The sequence below is a fragment of the Xenopus tropicalis genome, chromosome 3 (genome assembly GCF_000004195.4).
Source record: "Xenopus tropicalis strain Nigerian chromosome 3, UCB_Xtro_10.0, whole genome shotgun sequence".
NCBI classification, from domain to species: Eukaryota; Metazoa; Chordata; class Amphibia; order Anura; family Pipidae; genus Xenopus; species Xenopus tropicalis.
The window spans coordinates 144,706,806-144,723,538 of NC_030679.2; the positions used below are offsets into that span (position 1 = coordinate 144,706,806).

The 16,733-nt window shown below is 48.2% G+C and overlaps 2 protein-coding genes across 2 annotated transcripts in view; both read left to right on the top strand.

Moving 5' to 3' along the window:
- Window positions 1–133: 133 nt before the first annotated feature.
- trappc1 (trafficking protein particle complex 1) lies at window positions 134–8,090 on the top strand. The gene is made up of 5 exons (NM_001008075.1): window positions 134–158; window positions 2,198–2,296; window positions 2,529–2,599; window positions 3,002–3,140; window positions 7,417–8,090. The coding sequence occupies exons 2-5, from the start codon at window positions 2,198–2,200 to the stop codon at window positions 7,543–7,545; spliced, it is 438 nt and encodes a 145-aa protein (NP_001008076.1). The 5' UTR covers window positions 134–158; the 3' UTR covers window positions 7,546–8,090.
- A 2,205-nt stretch (window positions 8,091–10,295) lies between these two features.
- Window positions 10,296–16,733, top strand: part of kcnab3 (potassium channel, voltage gated subfamily A regulatory beta subunit 3) — a 55,278-nt gene continuing 48,840 nt past the window's right edge. Inside the window, exon 1 of the mRNA XM_031898027.1 lies at window positions 10,296–10,528. Coding sequence (XP_031753887.1) covers window positions 10,311–10,528 — 218 coding nt within the window. The 5' untranslated portion in view covers window positions 10,296–10,310. The remainder of the gene's footprint in view (window positions 10,529–16,733) is intronic.

Below are 16,733 nucleotides of genomic sequence, written 5' to 3' on the forward strand. Positions count from 1 at the left end.
CCGGAGAAAGATATGCCAGCACGCCGCCATCTTTGTAATGGGCAATCTAATTGACTTTATGACGCTGTAAAATGGCGGAAGAACGCTCACAGAGACGATTAGGAGGAAGCGGCGGACAGGAGGGCCGGAAGTGCTGAGAGTGGATAAGAGACTGCAGGGTGAGTAGATTATATTATGATTAAATATCATTTGACGGATCCGGTATTGGGTGCCTAATAATTAGCTGCGCGTACCCTGGTACCGGAACCACAGGGCGGGGCTATCAGCATAAGGTGCCAATAGCAAGAGCTTTATAGGCGCACCCTGCTGTAACCCATAGCAGCCTTCCCATAAGCCTCAGCGGCCTCCCCATAAGCCTCAGCGGCATCCCCATAACCCCCACAGCCTCCCCATAACCCCCACAGCCTCCCCATAACCCCCACAGCCTTCCCATAACCCCCACAGCCTCCCCATAACCCCCACAGCCTCCCATAACCCCCACAGCCTCCCCATAACCTCCACAGCCTCCCCATAACCCCCACAGCCTTCCCATAACCCCCAGCGGCCTCCCCATAACCCCCAGCATCCTCCCCATAACCCCCAGCATCCTCCCCATAACCCCCAGCATCCTCCCCATAACCCCCAGCGGCCTCCCCATAACCCCCAACGGCCTCCCCATAACCCCCAGCGGCCTCCCCATAACCCCCACAGCTTCCCCATAACCCCCAGCGGCCTCCCCATAACCCCCACAACCTCCCCATAACCCCACAGCCTCCCCATAACCCCCACAGCCTCCCCATAACCCCCACAGCCTCCCCATAACCCCCAGCGGCCTCCCCATAACCCCACGCCCCAAACCCCAGCGCCTCCCCATAACCCCCAGCGGCCTCCCCCATAACCCCACAACCTCCCATAACCCACAGCCTCCCCATAAACCCCCACAGCCTCCCCATAACCCCCACAGCCTCCCCATAACCCCCAGCGGCCTCCCCATAACCCCCACAGCCTCCCCATAACCCCCAGCGGCCTCCCCATAACCCCCAGCGGCCTCCCCATAACCCCACAAGCCTCCCCAAACCCCAGCGGCCTCCCCATAACCCCCAGCGGCCTCCCCATAACCCCACAGCCTCCCCATAACCCCCAGCAGCCTCCCATAACCCCCCACAGCCTCCCCATAACCCCCACAGCTCCCCACAACCCCCACAGCCTTCCCATAACCCCCAGCGGCCTCCCCATAACCCCAGCGCCTCCCCATAACCCCCAGCATCCTTCCCATATCCCCAGCGCCTCCCCATAACCCCCACAGCCTCCCATAACCCCCCACAGCCTCCCCATAACCCCCAGCAGCCTCCCCATAACCCCCACAGCTCCCCCATAACCCCACAGCCTCCCCATAACCCCCACAGCCTCCCCATTAACCCGCACAGCCTCCCCATAACCCACAGCTCCCATAACCCGCGGCCTCCCCATAAACCCACAGCCTTCCCCATAACCCCCACCATAACCCCCACAGCCTCCCCATAACCCCCACAGCCTCCCCATAACCCCCACCATAACCCCCACAGCCTCCCCATAACCCCCACAGCCTCCCCATAACCCCCACAGCCTCCCCATAACCCCCACAGCCTCCCCATAACCCCCACAGCCTCCCCATTACCCACGGCAGCCTTCCCATAACCCCCATAGCCTGGTTCTTATACCCCCACTCATACTACCCACACTGGCACCAATACCAATTCTCCCTACCCCTTCCCTAAAAGCCTTGTACTTATACCCCCACTACTACCCACACTGGCACCAATGCCAACTGTCCCCACCCTCCCCCCTAAAGCCTGCTACTACCGTCTTGCCCAGTTCAGGAGAGCTAATTAGGAGCCACATTCTAACAGCACCATAACATTCAAAGGTATTTGGTTGCTATGGGTTACTGCACCAGAGCAGTCAAAGCTAATTGGTTGCTATGGGTTGCTGTACTCCTGCACATAAGTGCATAGATCATTGGAGCTGCAGGAGTCCTTGCAGTTGGTCCCAGGCTGCCCAATCAGTATAGTTCAGGGTTGGCCAGTAACTGCCAGGCAGGCTTGCAATCCATCAAGGCTATGAATGTGTTCTTCTCCTGATGGGCCCCATTCCCAGACTAGCCCATTGTATTGCCCGCAGCCATTATAACCCATATCAGTTCTGAGAGACTCATCTGTCCGTTTCCTTCCCTCGCCAGATGACCATCCACAACCTGTACATATTCGATCGGAACGGCATCTGCCTGCACTACAGCGAATGGAACAGGAGGAAACAGGCTGGAATCTCCAAAGATGAGGTGATGAACTCCAAGCAGAATATGGGGGGAGGATTTCTCTTTATCCGTTTGATGTAACGGTACCGCCTAGTGGCATATAGCTCCTCCCACCCCCACCCCATTGGGTCGTACTTCTGTTCTGCCCTCTATCCTGCTTTCCTCTCTCCCCGCCCCAATCTGGGTGATCTCAAGGGTTCTTCCACCCCATCCAACCCCTCTGCCTCTCCTCCTCACCGCTCTCCTTTCCCCGCAGGAGTGTAAGCTCATGTACGGGATGCTCTTCTCCATCCGATCCTTCGTCGGCAAGATGAGCCCAGTGGACATGTATCCTTTGCTTCTATGCCAGACTGACAGATACGAACCAAAATGGCTTCGTTAATGCCGCCATCTCTCCAGTCTGTGTGTAGGGAGATCCTTCATCGTCCTGTGGTTCTGTCCGCCCAAGGAAACTGCCATTTTAAGTACTAAGGGCCGCCCCCTGGGATCATAGGATTCACAGTGCACACAAACAAGCCAAGGCACACATACATGCTAGGGCCCCATCAGCCAATGAAGGGGCAGAGTTCTGCCTTTTACTCCCACACTACTTCCTGTTACAGTTAGAGCTGCATCACTTCCTGTCAGCTGATCTCTGAGGGAGCACACATCACTAAATGGTCACAAATGACCTCAGGTACTTAGTAGATCCCAGCAGGGTGTGTTCTCCTTTAACTAAACCCCCTCCAGGAAGGACGGCTTCCTCTCGTTCCAAACCAGCAAGTACAAGCTGCATTACTACGAGACGCCCAGCGGCCTGAAGATGGTCATGAACACAGACCTGAGTGTGGGGAGCACCCGGGAAATCCTGCACCAGATATACAGTACGGTGAGTAAACTGAAAATGATATCCTTATAAATGGTGCTTAGTGATGTCATCAGTTATAATCGGAGCTTAGTGATGTAATGTCTGTCACATGACTCACTAAAACTTGTATATTATAATAAATAAAGTGCCCCCTGTTGTAAAATATGGGGATATTAACCTCAGAGTTCGGCCTTGGTGACTTATAATATCCTTATATGTTACAAAAGGGGGCACTTTATTCACTATATATTATAAGGAACTCCTCGGGGCTTATAATATCCCTATATGTTACAATAGGGGGCACTTTATTCACTATATATTATAAGGAACTCCTCAGGGCTTATAATATCCCTATATGTTACAATAGGGGGTACTTTATTCACTATATATTATAAGGAACTCCTCTGTGACTTATAATATCCCTATATGTTACAATAGGGGGTACTTTATTCACTATATATTATAAGGAACTCCTCGGGGGCTTATAATATCCCTATATGTTACAATAGGGGGCACTTTATTCACTATATATTATAAGGAACTCCTCGGGGGCTTATAATATCCCTATATGTTACAATAGGGGGTACTTTATTCACTATATATTATAAGGAACTCCTCGGGGGCTTTTAATATCCCTATATGTTACATTAGGGGGTACTTTATTCACTATACTTTATTCACTATATATTATAAGGAACTCCTCGGGGACTTATAATATCCCTATATGTTACAATAGGGGGCACTTTATTCACTATATATTATAAGGAACTCCTCGGGGGCTTATAATATCCCTATATGTTACAATAGGGGGTACTTTATTCACTATATATTATAAGGAACTCCTCGGGGGCTTATAATATCCCTATATGTTACAATAGGGGGTACTTTATTCACTATATATTATAAGGAACTCCTCGGGGGCTTATAATATCCCTATATGTTACAATAGGGGTACTTTATTCACTATATATTATAAGGAACTCCTCGGGGACTTATAATATCCCTATATGTTACAATAGGGGGCACTTTATTCACTATATATTATAAGGAACTCCCCGGGGGGTTATAATATCCCTATATGTTACAATAGGGGGTACTTTATTCACTATATATTATAAGGAACTCCTCGGGGACTTATAATATCCCTATATGTTACAATAGGGGGTACTTTATTCACTATATATTATAAGGAACTCCTCGGGGGCTTATAATATCCCTATATGTTACAATAGGGGGCACTTTATTCACTATATATTATAAGGAACTCCTCGGGGGCTTATAATATCCCTATATGTTACAATAGGGGCACTTTATTCACTATATATTATAAGGAACTCCTCGGGGGCTTATAATATCCCTATATGTTACAATAGGGGGCACTTTATTCACTATATATTATAAGGAACTCCCCGGGGGGTTATAATATCCCTATATGTTACAATAGGGGGTACTTTATTCACTATATATTATAAGGAACTCCTCGGGGGCTTATAATATCCCTATATGTTACAATAGGGGGCACTTTATTCACTATATATTATAAGGAACTCCTTGGGGGCTTATAATATCCCTATATGTTACAATAGGGGGTACTTTATTCACTATATATTATAAGGAACTCCTCGGGGACTTATAATATCCCTATATGTTACAATAGGGGGCACTTTATTCACTATATATTATAAGGAACTCCTCGGGGGCTTATAATATCCCTATATGTTACAATAGGGGGTACTTTATTCACTATATATTATAAGGAACTCCTCGGGGGCTTATAATATCCCTATATGTTACAATAGGGGGCACTTTATTCACTATATATTATAAGGAACTCCTCGGGGGCTTTTAATATCCCTATATGTTACATTAGGGGGTACTTTATTCACTATACTTTATTCACTATATATTATAAGGAACTCCTCGGGGACTTATAATATCCCTATATGTTACAATAGGGGGTACTTTATTCACTATATATTATAAGGAACTCCCCGGGGGGTTATAATATCCCTATATGTTACAATAGGGGGCACTTTATTCACTATATATTATAAGGAACTCCCCGGGGGGTTATAATATCCCTATATGTTACAATAGGGGGTACTTTATTCACTATATATTATAAGGAACTCCCCGGGGGGTTATAATATCCCTATATGTTACAATAGGGGGTACTTTATTCACTATATATTATAAGGAACTCCTCGGGGGCTTAGAATATCCCTATATGTTACAATAGGGGGCACTTTATTCACTATATATTATAAGGAACTCCCCGGGGGGTTATAATATCCCTATATGTTACAATAGGGGGCACTTTATTCACTATATATTATAAGGAACTCCTCGGGGGGCTTAGAATATCCCTATATGTTACAATAGGGGGGCACTTTATTCACTATATATTATAAGGAACTCCCCGGGGGGTTATAATATCCCTATATGTTACAATAGGGGGCACTTTAATCACTATAATATTATAAGGAACTCGCCCGGGGGTTATAATATCCTATCTGTTAAATAAGGGGGTACTTTATTCACTATACTTTAATTCACTATATATTATAAAGGAACTCTGGGACTTATAAATATCCCTATAGTTACATAGGGGGCACTTATTCACATAATATTATACAGGAACTCCCCGGGGGGTTAAAATCCTATATGTTACAATAGGGGGCCAGCTTAAATCACTATATATTATAAGGAACTCCTGGGGCTTTATAATATCCCTATATGTTACAATAGGGGGCACTTTATTCACTATATATTATAAGGAACTCCTCGGGGCTTATAATATCCTATATGTTTAGCAATAGGGGGTACTTTATTCACTATATATTATAAGGAACTCCTCGGGGCTTTTAATATCCCTATCATGTTACAAATCGGGGGTACTTTAATCACTATTATTATAAGGACTCCTTGGGGAACTTATAATATCCCTATATGTTACAATAGGGGCCTTTATTCACATATAATTAATAAGGACTCCTCGGGGTGCTTATAATATCCCTAATGTTACAATAGGGGTTACTTTTATCACTATATATAATAAGGAACTCCTCGGGGGCTTTTAATATCCCTATATGTTACAATAGGGGGTACTTTATTCCACTATATATTATAAGAACTCCTTGGGGCTTATAATATCCCTATATGTTACAATAGGGGGCACTTTATTCACTATATATTATAAGGAACTCCTCGGGGGCTTATAATATCCCTATATGTTACAATAGGGGGTACTTTATTCACTATATATTATAAGGAACTCCTCGGGGGCTTATAATATCCCTATATGTTACAATAGGGGGCACTTTATTCACTATATATTATAAGGAACTCCTCGGGGGCTTATAATATCCCTATATGTTACAATAGGGGGTACTTTATTCACTATATATTATAAGGAACTCCTCGGGGGACTTATAATATCCCTATATGTTACAATAGGGGGCACTTTATTCACTATATATTATAAGGAACTCCCCGGGGCTTATAATATCCCTATATGTTACAATAGGGGGTACTTTATTCACTATATATTATAAGGAACTCCTCGGGGACTTATAATATCCCTATATGTTACAATAGGGGGTACTTTATTCACTATATATTATAAGGAACTCCTCGGGGGCTTATAATATCCCTATATGTTACAATAGGGGCACTTTATTCACTATATATTATAAGGAAACTCCTCGGGGCTTATAATATCCCTATATGTTACAATAGGGGGCACTTTATTCACTATATATTATAAGGAACTCCTCGGGGGCTTATAATATCCCTATATGTTACAATAGGGGGCACTTTGTTCACTATATATTATAAGGAACTCCTCTGTGACTTATAATATCCCTATATGTTACAATAGGGGGTACTTTATTCACTATACTTTATTCACTATATATTATAAGGAACTCCTTGGGGACTTATAATATCCCTATATGTTACAATAGGGGGCACTTTATTCACTATATATTATAAGGAACTCCCCGGGGACTTATAATATCCCTATATGTTACAATAGGGGGCACTTTATTCACTATATATTATAAGGAACTCCTCGGGGGCTTATAATATCCCTATATGTTACAATAGGGGGTACTTTATTCACTATATATTATAAGGAACCCCTCGGGGGGTTATAATATCCCTTTATGTTACAATAGGGGGCACTTTATTCACTATGTAATATACATATATGTCTGTGTACTTATCACTGCACCTCCGATCTTGCTGTGTTCCTATTGGCTGTTGCAGTAAGCCCCCTCTCTCTGTCCCCCCCCAGATATATGTAGAATACGTGGTGAAGAATTCCCTCTGTTCCCTCAATGAGCCGATTCAAAGCGAACTCTTTAAAACCAAACTGGACACGTTCATCCGCAGTCTCCCTTTCTTCTCGGCCCGGGCCGGTTAAACTCAACGACTAAAGATCCAGCGCCCGGTGCAGCGCCACCTACTGCCCGTCCTTCATTACTGTCCTCCGTGTCATCCAATTACATTTGTTTTTGTTGTCAGCGTCTGACCAATAAGCTGTGGGGGCAGAAGCTGGCATCGGAGGGCATGTAGCGAATTCCTGGACCTGCGTTACCTGTGTCTGTCTGCCCTGTATATCCGTCAGGCTTCCGGAAGGAGGGATTTTGGAAACAAAAGGGTTAATATAAACCCTTCAGGCTGAAATAGACTGAAATGCCCAAAAGGTGTTGCCAGCATCCAATCACATTCACTCACAGAGGACTCTTTTTGTTGACATCGTTCTGATTGGCTCCTTGCTGTAGCCTCGGGCCAGTTTTAGTATTCTGATTGGCTGCAGGCTGGTTCGGCTCACACTGCCCTTGGTACTGCTCCCATCATGCCTCACTGGAGGTTCCCCTGGTTTTTGTGGTTTTTATGTTAGAAAATAAAATGCCCAAATACTGGGGCGATGTTGAAACAACATGAAAATAAAGAGTGAACCGAAAACCTTTGGTGCTTTGTTTATTTCTTTTCAGCAGGAACAGCCCCCTAAGTTTGCTCATAGCCTGTACAGAGAGATACCATAAAACTATGGCACATAGGGATTCCCCTGTACTAAGCACAATTCAGCAGGAACAGCCCCCTAAGTTTGCTCATAGCCTGTACAGAGAGATACCATAAAACTATGGCACATAGGGATTCCCCTGTACTAAGCACAATTCAGCAGGAACAGCCCCCTAAGTTTGCTCATAGCCTGTACAGAGAGATACCATAAAACTATGGCACATAGGGATTCCCCTGTACTAAGCACAATTCAGCAGGAACAGCCCCCTAAGTTTGCTCATAGCCTGTACAGAGAGATACCATAAAACTATGGCACATAGGGATTCCCCTGTACTAAGCACAATTCAGCAGGAACAGCCCCCTAAGTTTGCCCATAGCCTGTACAGAGAGATACCATAAAAACTATGGCACATAGGGATTCCCCTGTACTAAGCACAATTCAGCAGGAACAGCCCCCTAAGTTTGCTCATAGCCTGTACAGAGAGATACCATAAAACTATAGCACATAGGGATTCCCCTGTACTAAGCACAATTCAGCAGGAACAGTCCCCTAAGTTTACTCATAGCCTGTACAGAGAGATACCATAAAACTATGGCAGCATAGGGATTCCCCTGTACTAAGCACAATTCAGCAGGAACAGCCCCCTACGTTTGCTCATAGCCTGTACAGAGAGATACCATAAAACTATAGCACATAGGGATTCCCCTGTACTAAGCACAATTCAGCAGGAACAGCCCCCTAAGTTTGCCCATAGCCTGTACAGAGAGATACCATAAAACTATGGCACATAGGGATTCCCCTGTACTAAGCACAATTCAGCAGGAACAGCCCCCTAAGTTTGCTCATAGCCTGTACAGAGAGATACCATAAAACTATGGCACATAGGGATTCCCCTGTACTAAGCACAATTCAGCAGGAACAGCCCCCTAAGTTTGGCCATAGCCTGTACAGAGAGATACCATAAAACTATGGCACATAGGGATTCCCCTGTACTAAGCACAATTCAGCAGGAACAGCCCCCTACGTTTGCTCATAGCCTGTACAGAGAGATACCATAAAACGATGGCACATAGGGATTCCCCTGTACTAAGCACAATTCAGCAGGAACAGCCCCCTAAGTTTGCTCATAGCCTGTACAGAGAGATACCATAAAACTATAGCACATAGGGATTCCCCTGTACTAAGCACAATTCAGCAGGAACAGCCCCCTAAGTTTGCCCATAGCCTGTACAGAGAGATACCATAAAACTATGGCACATAGGGATTCCCCTGTACTAAGCACAATTCAGCAGGAACAGCCCCCTAAGTTTGGCCATAGCCTGTACAGAGAGATACCATAAAACTATAGCACATAGGGATTCCCCTGTACTAAGCACAATTCAGCAGGAACAGCCCCCTAAGTTTGCTCATAACCTGTACAGAGAGATACCATAAAACTATGGCACATAGGGATTCCCCTGTACTAAGCACAATTCAGCAGGAACAGCCCCCTAAGATAACTCTGTGCCTAAGCACTAAATTAGGATATTTTTGCTCCGGAACAGAAACCATGTAAATCTTGTTTTCTATCTACTCGCTGGCTGTGCCCGTCTCTGTCATTAAGGGAGGTGCAACACTCTGCTGGGCTCTGCAATGGAGCAGTAGGCGCAATGCTCTGCAGACCATCTGTCTGGCTGGATGTGAGCTGCTAATCGCTCTGCTAATCTGCTGGGCCAGGGCTTGGGTGGGGGCTTGGGTGGGGGGGGGAGCTGAGTGACAGTGAGTTGGACAGATAAGTGACAGCGGAGACAGGAGACAGTTCCAGGTGTGAGTCGGGGACAGGGAGTTGGACTGGGCCAGACTGTAGGTGAGGGAGATGGGGGGGGGGGGGGGGCAGCGCAGGCTGGGCAATGGGAGCAGCCATGGGGGGGGGATATTTATAAGGAATGTTGTCCCATAACATTTTCTCTTAGTGAATTTGTTGCTCCAGGTGTTTCATAGATCTCTCTGTTCTGCCTCTGCACCCCAACTTATCCCCCCTACAGTCTCCCCCCTGTTACTCTAACCCCCCCATATGTTCATATTGCACTTCTCCCTCACCCCCATTCAGTTCTCTCTTCACCTCAGGCCTTCTCCCCCCTTCTGATCTACTGGAACCCTCCACAGCAACCGCAGCCGCCACCATGTTCCCTAGCAACACCCGGGGCAGTGTGAGGCGCACGGGCAGGTTCAGCGTGGACGAGGTGTATGGGCTCAACCTTTCCAAGAAGGTGAAACCGCGAGTGGAGTTTAAAAAGAGAGGAGAAAATGGCACCGTAGCGGCCCATCTCCAGCCCAGTGCCCAGGGGAAGGATATCCAGACTCCCCAGTGCCAGGGGGCACCGAGCGGTATGAGGTACAGGTGAGTCCAGCTCATTGGCTCCCACAATCACCCACTTCTCTCCTAGCAATCCCCCCCGCCTTGTGTGGGTGCTGCCTGGCACAGAACTAAGGGTGTGGGGAAGGTAAGTAGGCAAAGTTCCGGATTGGGAGCTGCCATATTGATTCAGTATAGGGTTATATGCATAGGGCTGGTGTAAGCGGTCACATGTGCATTTAGGGACCCGCCCCTCCCCTCTGGGTTCAGGGGTGTAACTATAAAAGCAGGGGGGCAAGAGGTCCAATATATGCCGATGAATAATGTATATGTGATGCCCCGCTGGCACCCTGAGTCCCTGGCACAGCTACACGCTCATACTGTGTATACAGACCGGGTATGTGCCCCTATATAATGTATATGTGATGCCCCGCTGGCACCCTGAGTCCCTGGCACAGTTACACGCTCATACTGTGTATACAGACCGGGTATGTGCCCCTATATAATGTATATGTGATGCCCCGCTGGCACCCTGAGTCCCTGGCACAGCTACACGCTCATACTGTGTATACAGACCGGGTATGTGCCCCTATATAATGTATATGTGATGCCCCGCTGGCACCCTGGGTCCCTGGCACAGCTACACGCTCATACTGTGTATACAGACCGGGTATGTGCCCTATATAATGTATATGTGATGCCCCGCTGGCACCCTGAGTCCCTGGCACAGCTACACGCTCATACTGTGTATACAGACCGGGTATGTGCCCCTATATAATGTATATGTGATGCCCCGCTGGCACCCTGAGTCCCTGGCACAGCTACACGCTCATACTGTGTATACAGACCGGGTATGTGCCCCTATATAATGTATATGTGATGCCCCGCTGGCACCCTGAGTCCCTGGCACAGCTACACGCTCATACTGTGTATACAGACCGGGTATGTGCCCCTATATAATGTATATGTGATGCCCCGCTGGCACCCTGAGTCCCTGGCACAGTTACACGCTCATACTGTGTATACAGACCGGGTATGTGCCCCTATATAATGTATATGTGATGCCCCGCTGGCACCCTGAGTCCCTGGCACAGCTACACGCTCATACTGTGTATACAGACCGGGTATGTGCCCCTATATAATGTATATGTGATGCCCCGCTGGCACCCTGAGTCCCTGGCACAGCTACACGCTCATACTGTGTATACAGACCGGGTATGTGCCCCTATATAATGTATATGTGATGCCCCGCTGGCACCCTGAGTCCCTGGCACAGCTACACGCTCATACTGTGTATACAGACCGGGTATGTGCCCCTATATAATGTATATGTGATGCCCCGCTGGCACCCTGAGTCCCTGGCACAGCTACACGCTCATACTGTGTATACAGACCGGGTATGTGCCCCTATATAATGTATATGTGATGCCCCGCTGGCACCCTGAGTCCCTGGCACAGTTACACGCTCATACTGTGTATACAGACCGGGTATGTGCCCCTATATAATGTATATGTGATGCCCCGCTGGCACCCTGAGTCCCTGGCACAGTTACACGCTCATACTGTGTATACAGACCGGGTATGTGCCCCTATATAATGTATATGTGATGCCCCGCTGGCACCCTGAGTCCCTGGCACAGCTACACGCTCATACTGTGTATACAGACCGGGTATGTGCCCCTATATAATGTATATGTGATGCCCCGCTGGCACCCTGAGTCCCTGGCACAGCTACACGTTCATACTGTGTATACAGACCGGGTATGTGCCCCTATATAATGTATATGTGATGCCCCGCTGGCACCCTGAGTCCCTGGCACAGCTACACGCTCATACTGTGTATACAGACCGGGTATGTGCCCCTATATAATGTATATGTGATGCCCCGCTGGCACCCTGAGTCCCTGGCACAGTTACACGCTCATACTGTGTATACAGACCGGGTATGTGCCCCTATATAATGTATATGTGATGCCCCGCTGGCACCCTGAGTCCCTGGCACAGCTACACGCTCATACTGTGTATACAGACCGGGTATGTGCCCCTATATAATGTATATGTGATGCCCCGCTGGCACCCTGAGTCCCTGGCACAGCTACACGCTCATACTGTGTATACAGACCGGGTATGTGCCCCTATATAATGTATATGTGATGCCCCGCTGGCACCCTGAGTCCCTGGCACAGTTACACGCTCATACTGTGTATACAGACCGGGTATGTGCCCCTATATAATGTATATGTGATGCCCCGCTGGCACCCTGAGTCCCTGGCACAGCTACACGCTCATACTGTGTATACAGACCGGGTATGTGCCCCTATATAATGTATATGTGATGCCCCGCTAGCACCCTGAGTCCCTGGCACAGTTACACGCTCATACTGTGTATACAGACCGGGTATGTGCCCCTATATAATGTATATGTGATGCCCCGCTGGCACCCTGAGTCCCTGGCACAGCTACACGTTCATACTGTGTATACAGACCGGGTATGTGCCCCTATATAATGTATATGTGATGCCCTGCTGGCACCCTGAGTCCCTGGCACAGCTACACGCTCATACTGTGTATACAGACGGGTATGTGCCCCTATATAATGTATATGTCATGCCCCGCTGGCACCCTGAGTCCCTGGCACAGCTACACGCTCATACTGTGTATACAGACCGGGTATGTGCCCCTATATAATGTATATGTGATGCCCCGCTGGCACCCTGAGTCCCTGGCACAGCTACACGCTCATACTGTGTATACAGACCGGGTATGTGCCCCTATATAATGTATATGTGATGCCCCGCTAGCACCCTGAGTCCCTGGCACAGCTACACGCTCATACTGTGTATACAGACCGGGTATGTGCCCCTATATAATGTATATGTGATGCCCCGCTGGCACCCTGAGTCCCTGGCACAGCTACACGCTCATACTGTGTATACAGACCGGGTATGTGCCCCTATATAATGTATATGTGATGCCCCGCTAGCACCCTGAGTCCCTGGCACAGCTACACGCTCATACTGTGTATACAGACCGGGTATGTGCCCCTATATAATGTATATGTATTGCCCCGCTGGCACCCTGAGTCCCTGGCACAGTTACACGCTCATACTGTGTATACAGACCGGGTATGTGCCCCTATATAATGTATATGTGATGCCCCGCTGGCACCCTGAGTCCCTGGCACAGCTACACGCTCATACTGTGTATACAGACCGGGTATGTGCCCCTATATAATGTATATGTGATGCCCCGCTGGCACCCTGAGTCCCTGGCACAGCTACACGCTCATACTGTGTATACAGACCGGGTATGTGCCCCTATATAATGTATATGTGATGCCCCGCTGGCACCCTGAGTCCCTGGCACAGTTACACGCTCATACTGTGTATACAGACCGGGTATGTGCCCCTATATAATGTATATGTGATGCCCCGCTGGCACCCTGAGTCCCTGGCACAGCTACACGCTCATACTGTGTATACAGACCGGGTATGTGCCCCTATATAATGTATATGTGATGCCCCGCTGGCACCCTGAGTCCCTGGCACAGTTACACGCTCATACTGTGTATACAGACCGGGTATGTGCCCCTATATAATGTATATGTGATGCCCCGCTGGCACCCTGAGTCCCTGGCACAGCTACACGCTCATACTGTGTATACAGACCGGGTATGTGCCCCTATATAATGTATATGTGATGCCCCGCTGGCACCCTGAGTCCCTGGCACAGCTACACGCTCATACTGTGTATACAGACCGGGTATGTGCCCCTATATAATGTATATGTGATGCCCCGCTGGCACCCAGGAAGGCAGCTTTGCCAGTGAAACAGAATGGTGAATGGAATTGTCTGGAAACACATGGATGTTCCATAGAATCCTGCACTGAGACTCCCTCTCCTTCCCCCCATGCTTGTCTCGCCCGCTCCCTGGCACTGCCATGTGTCTCAGCTGTGACCCCTCGGGCAGTCACATACAGGGGGGCTGTCACACTCCGTGTGTCTCTGGGTCGTCTCAGGCGGAACTAATGCGCCAGCGCTTGGGTGCCCGGGCAGACTCAGTGCCCTTTCCTGCGCCATCGCCTTCTGTGCACTCTCATCCCTCAGCTTCTCTCCATTCCACTCCAACAGTCACTTCTCTCCATCCTTTCCCTCACTATTCCCCCATAATATCTTCTCTCCCTGGTGCCCCTTCTTCTCTCCATCCTTTCCCTCACTATTCCCCCATAATATCTTCTCTCCCTTGTGCCCCTTCTTCTCTCCATCCTTTCCCTCGCTATTCCCCCATAATATCTTCTCTCCCTTGTGCCCCTTCTTCTCTCCATCCTTTCCCTCACTATTCCCCCATAATATCTTCTCTCCCTTGTGCCCCTTCTTCTCTCCATCCTTTCCCTCGCTATTCCCCCATAATATCTTCTCTCCTTGGTAGCCCTTCTTCTCTCCATCCTTTCCCTCACTATTCCCCCATAATATCTTCTCTCCTTGGTGCCCCTTCTTCTCTCCATCCTTTCTCTCGCTATTTCCCCATAATATCTTCTCTCCTTGGTGCCCCTTCTTCTCTCCATCCTTTCTCTCGCTATTCCCCCATAATATCTTCTCTCCTTGGTGCCCCTTCTTCTCTCCATCCTTTCTCTCGCTATTCCCCCATAATATCTTCTCTCCCTGGTGCCCCTTCTTCTCTCCATCCTTTCCCTCACTATTCCCCCTCAATATCTTCTCTCCTTGGTGCCCCTTCTTCTCTCCATCCTTTCCCTCACTATTCCCCCTCAATATCTTCTCTCCCTGGTGCCCCTGCTTCTCTCCATCCTTTCCCTCGCTATTCCCCCATAATATCTTCTCTCCTTGGTTCCCCTTCTTCTCTCCATCCTTTCCCTCACTATTCCCCCTCAATATCTTCTCTCCCTGGTGCCCCTTCTTCTCTCCATCCTTTCCCTCACTATTCCCCCTCAATATCTTCTCTCCCTGGTGCCCCTGCTTCTCTCCATCCTTTCCCTCACTATTCCCCCATAATATCTTCTCTCCTTGGTGCCCCTGCTTCTCTCTATCCTTTCCCTCGCTATTCCCCCATAATATCTTCTCTCCCTGGTGCCCCTTCTTCTCTCCATCCTTTCCCTCGCTATTCCCCCATAATATCTTCTCTCCCTGGTGCCCCTTCTTCTCTCCATCCTTTCCCTCACTATTCCCCCTCAATATTTTCTCTCCTTGGTGCCCCTGCTTCTCTCCATCCTTTCCCTCGCTATTCCCCCATAATATCTTCTCTCCCTGGTGCCCCTTCTTCTCTCCATCCTTTCCCTCGCTATTCCCCCTCAATATCTTCTCTCCCTGGTGCCCCTTCTTCTCTCCATCCTTTCCCTCGCTATTCCCCCATAATATCTTCTCTCCCTGGTGCCCCTTCTTCTCTCCATCCTTTCCCTCACTATTCCCCCTCAATATTTTCTCTCCTTGGTGCCCCTGCTTCTCTCCATCCTTTCCCTCACTGTTCCCCCTCCTGAGATCTTCTCTCCCTGGTGCCCCTGCTTCTCTCTATCCTTTTCCTCACTATTCTCCCTCCTGAGATCTCTCTCTGGTGCCGCTGCTTCTCTCCATCCTTTCCCTCACTATTCTCCCCCTGAGATCTTCTCTCCCTTGTGCCCCTGCTCCTTTCCCTAACTATTCTCCCCCTGAGACCTTCTCTCCCTGGTGCTCCTGCTTCTCTCCATCCTTTCCCTCACTATTCTCCCCCGTGAGATCTTCTCTCCCTTGTGCCCCTGCTCCTTTCCCTCACTATTCTCCCCCTGAGATCTTCTCTCCCTTGTGCCCCCGCTCCTTTCCCTCACTATTCTCCCCCTGATATCTTCTCTCCCTGGTGCTCCTGCTTCTCTCTATCATTTCCCTCATTATTCTTCCTCCAGAGATTTCGCTGATTCTTTCTGCTGTTCCCCTTAGTATTCTCGCTCTTTCTGGTTACTCTTCTGGGTTCCTGCATGCAGCTAGAGCCCTGCTTCTCTCTTTCCTTTACAATTATCTCTTCTCTCCCTGGATTCCTGTGTATTTTTGTCTCCCTACACCACCCTTTCCCTCAGTATTCTTGCTTCTCCCTACTGAATCCTTTCTACAGTTCCTTGAATACTGTCTCTCTGCTTCTCTTCTTCTCTTGCCCCCTATCTATCTAGCTGCTTCTCTCCTTCTCTTGCCCCCTATCTATCTAGCTGCTTCTCTCCTTCTCTTGCCCCCTATCTATCTAGCTGCTTCTCTCCTTCTCTTGCCCCCT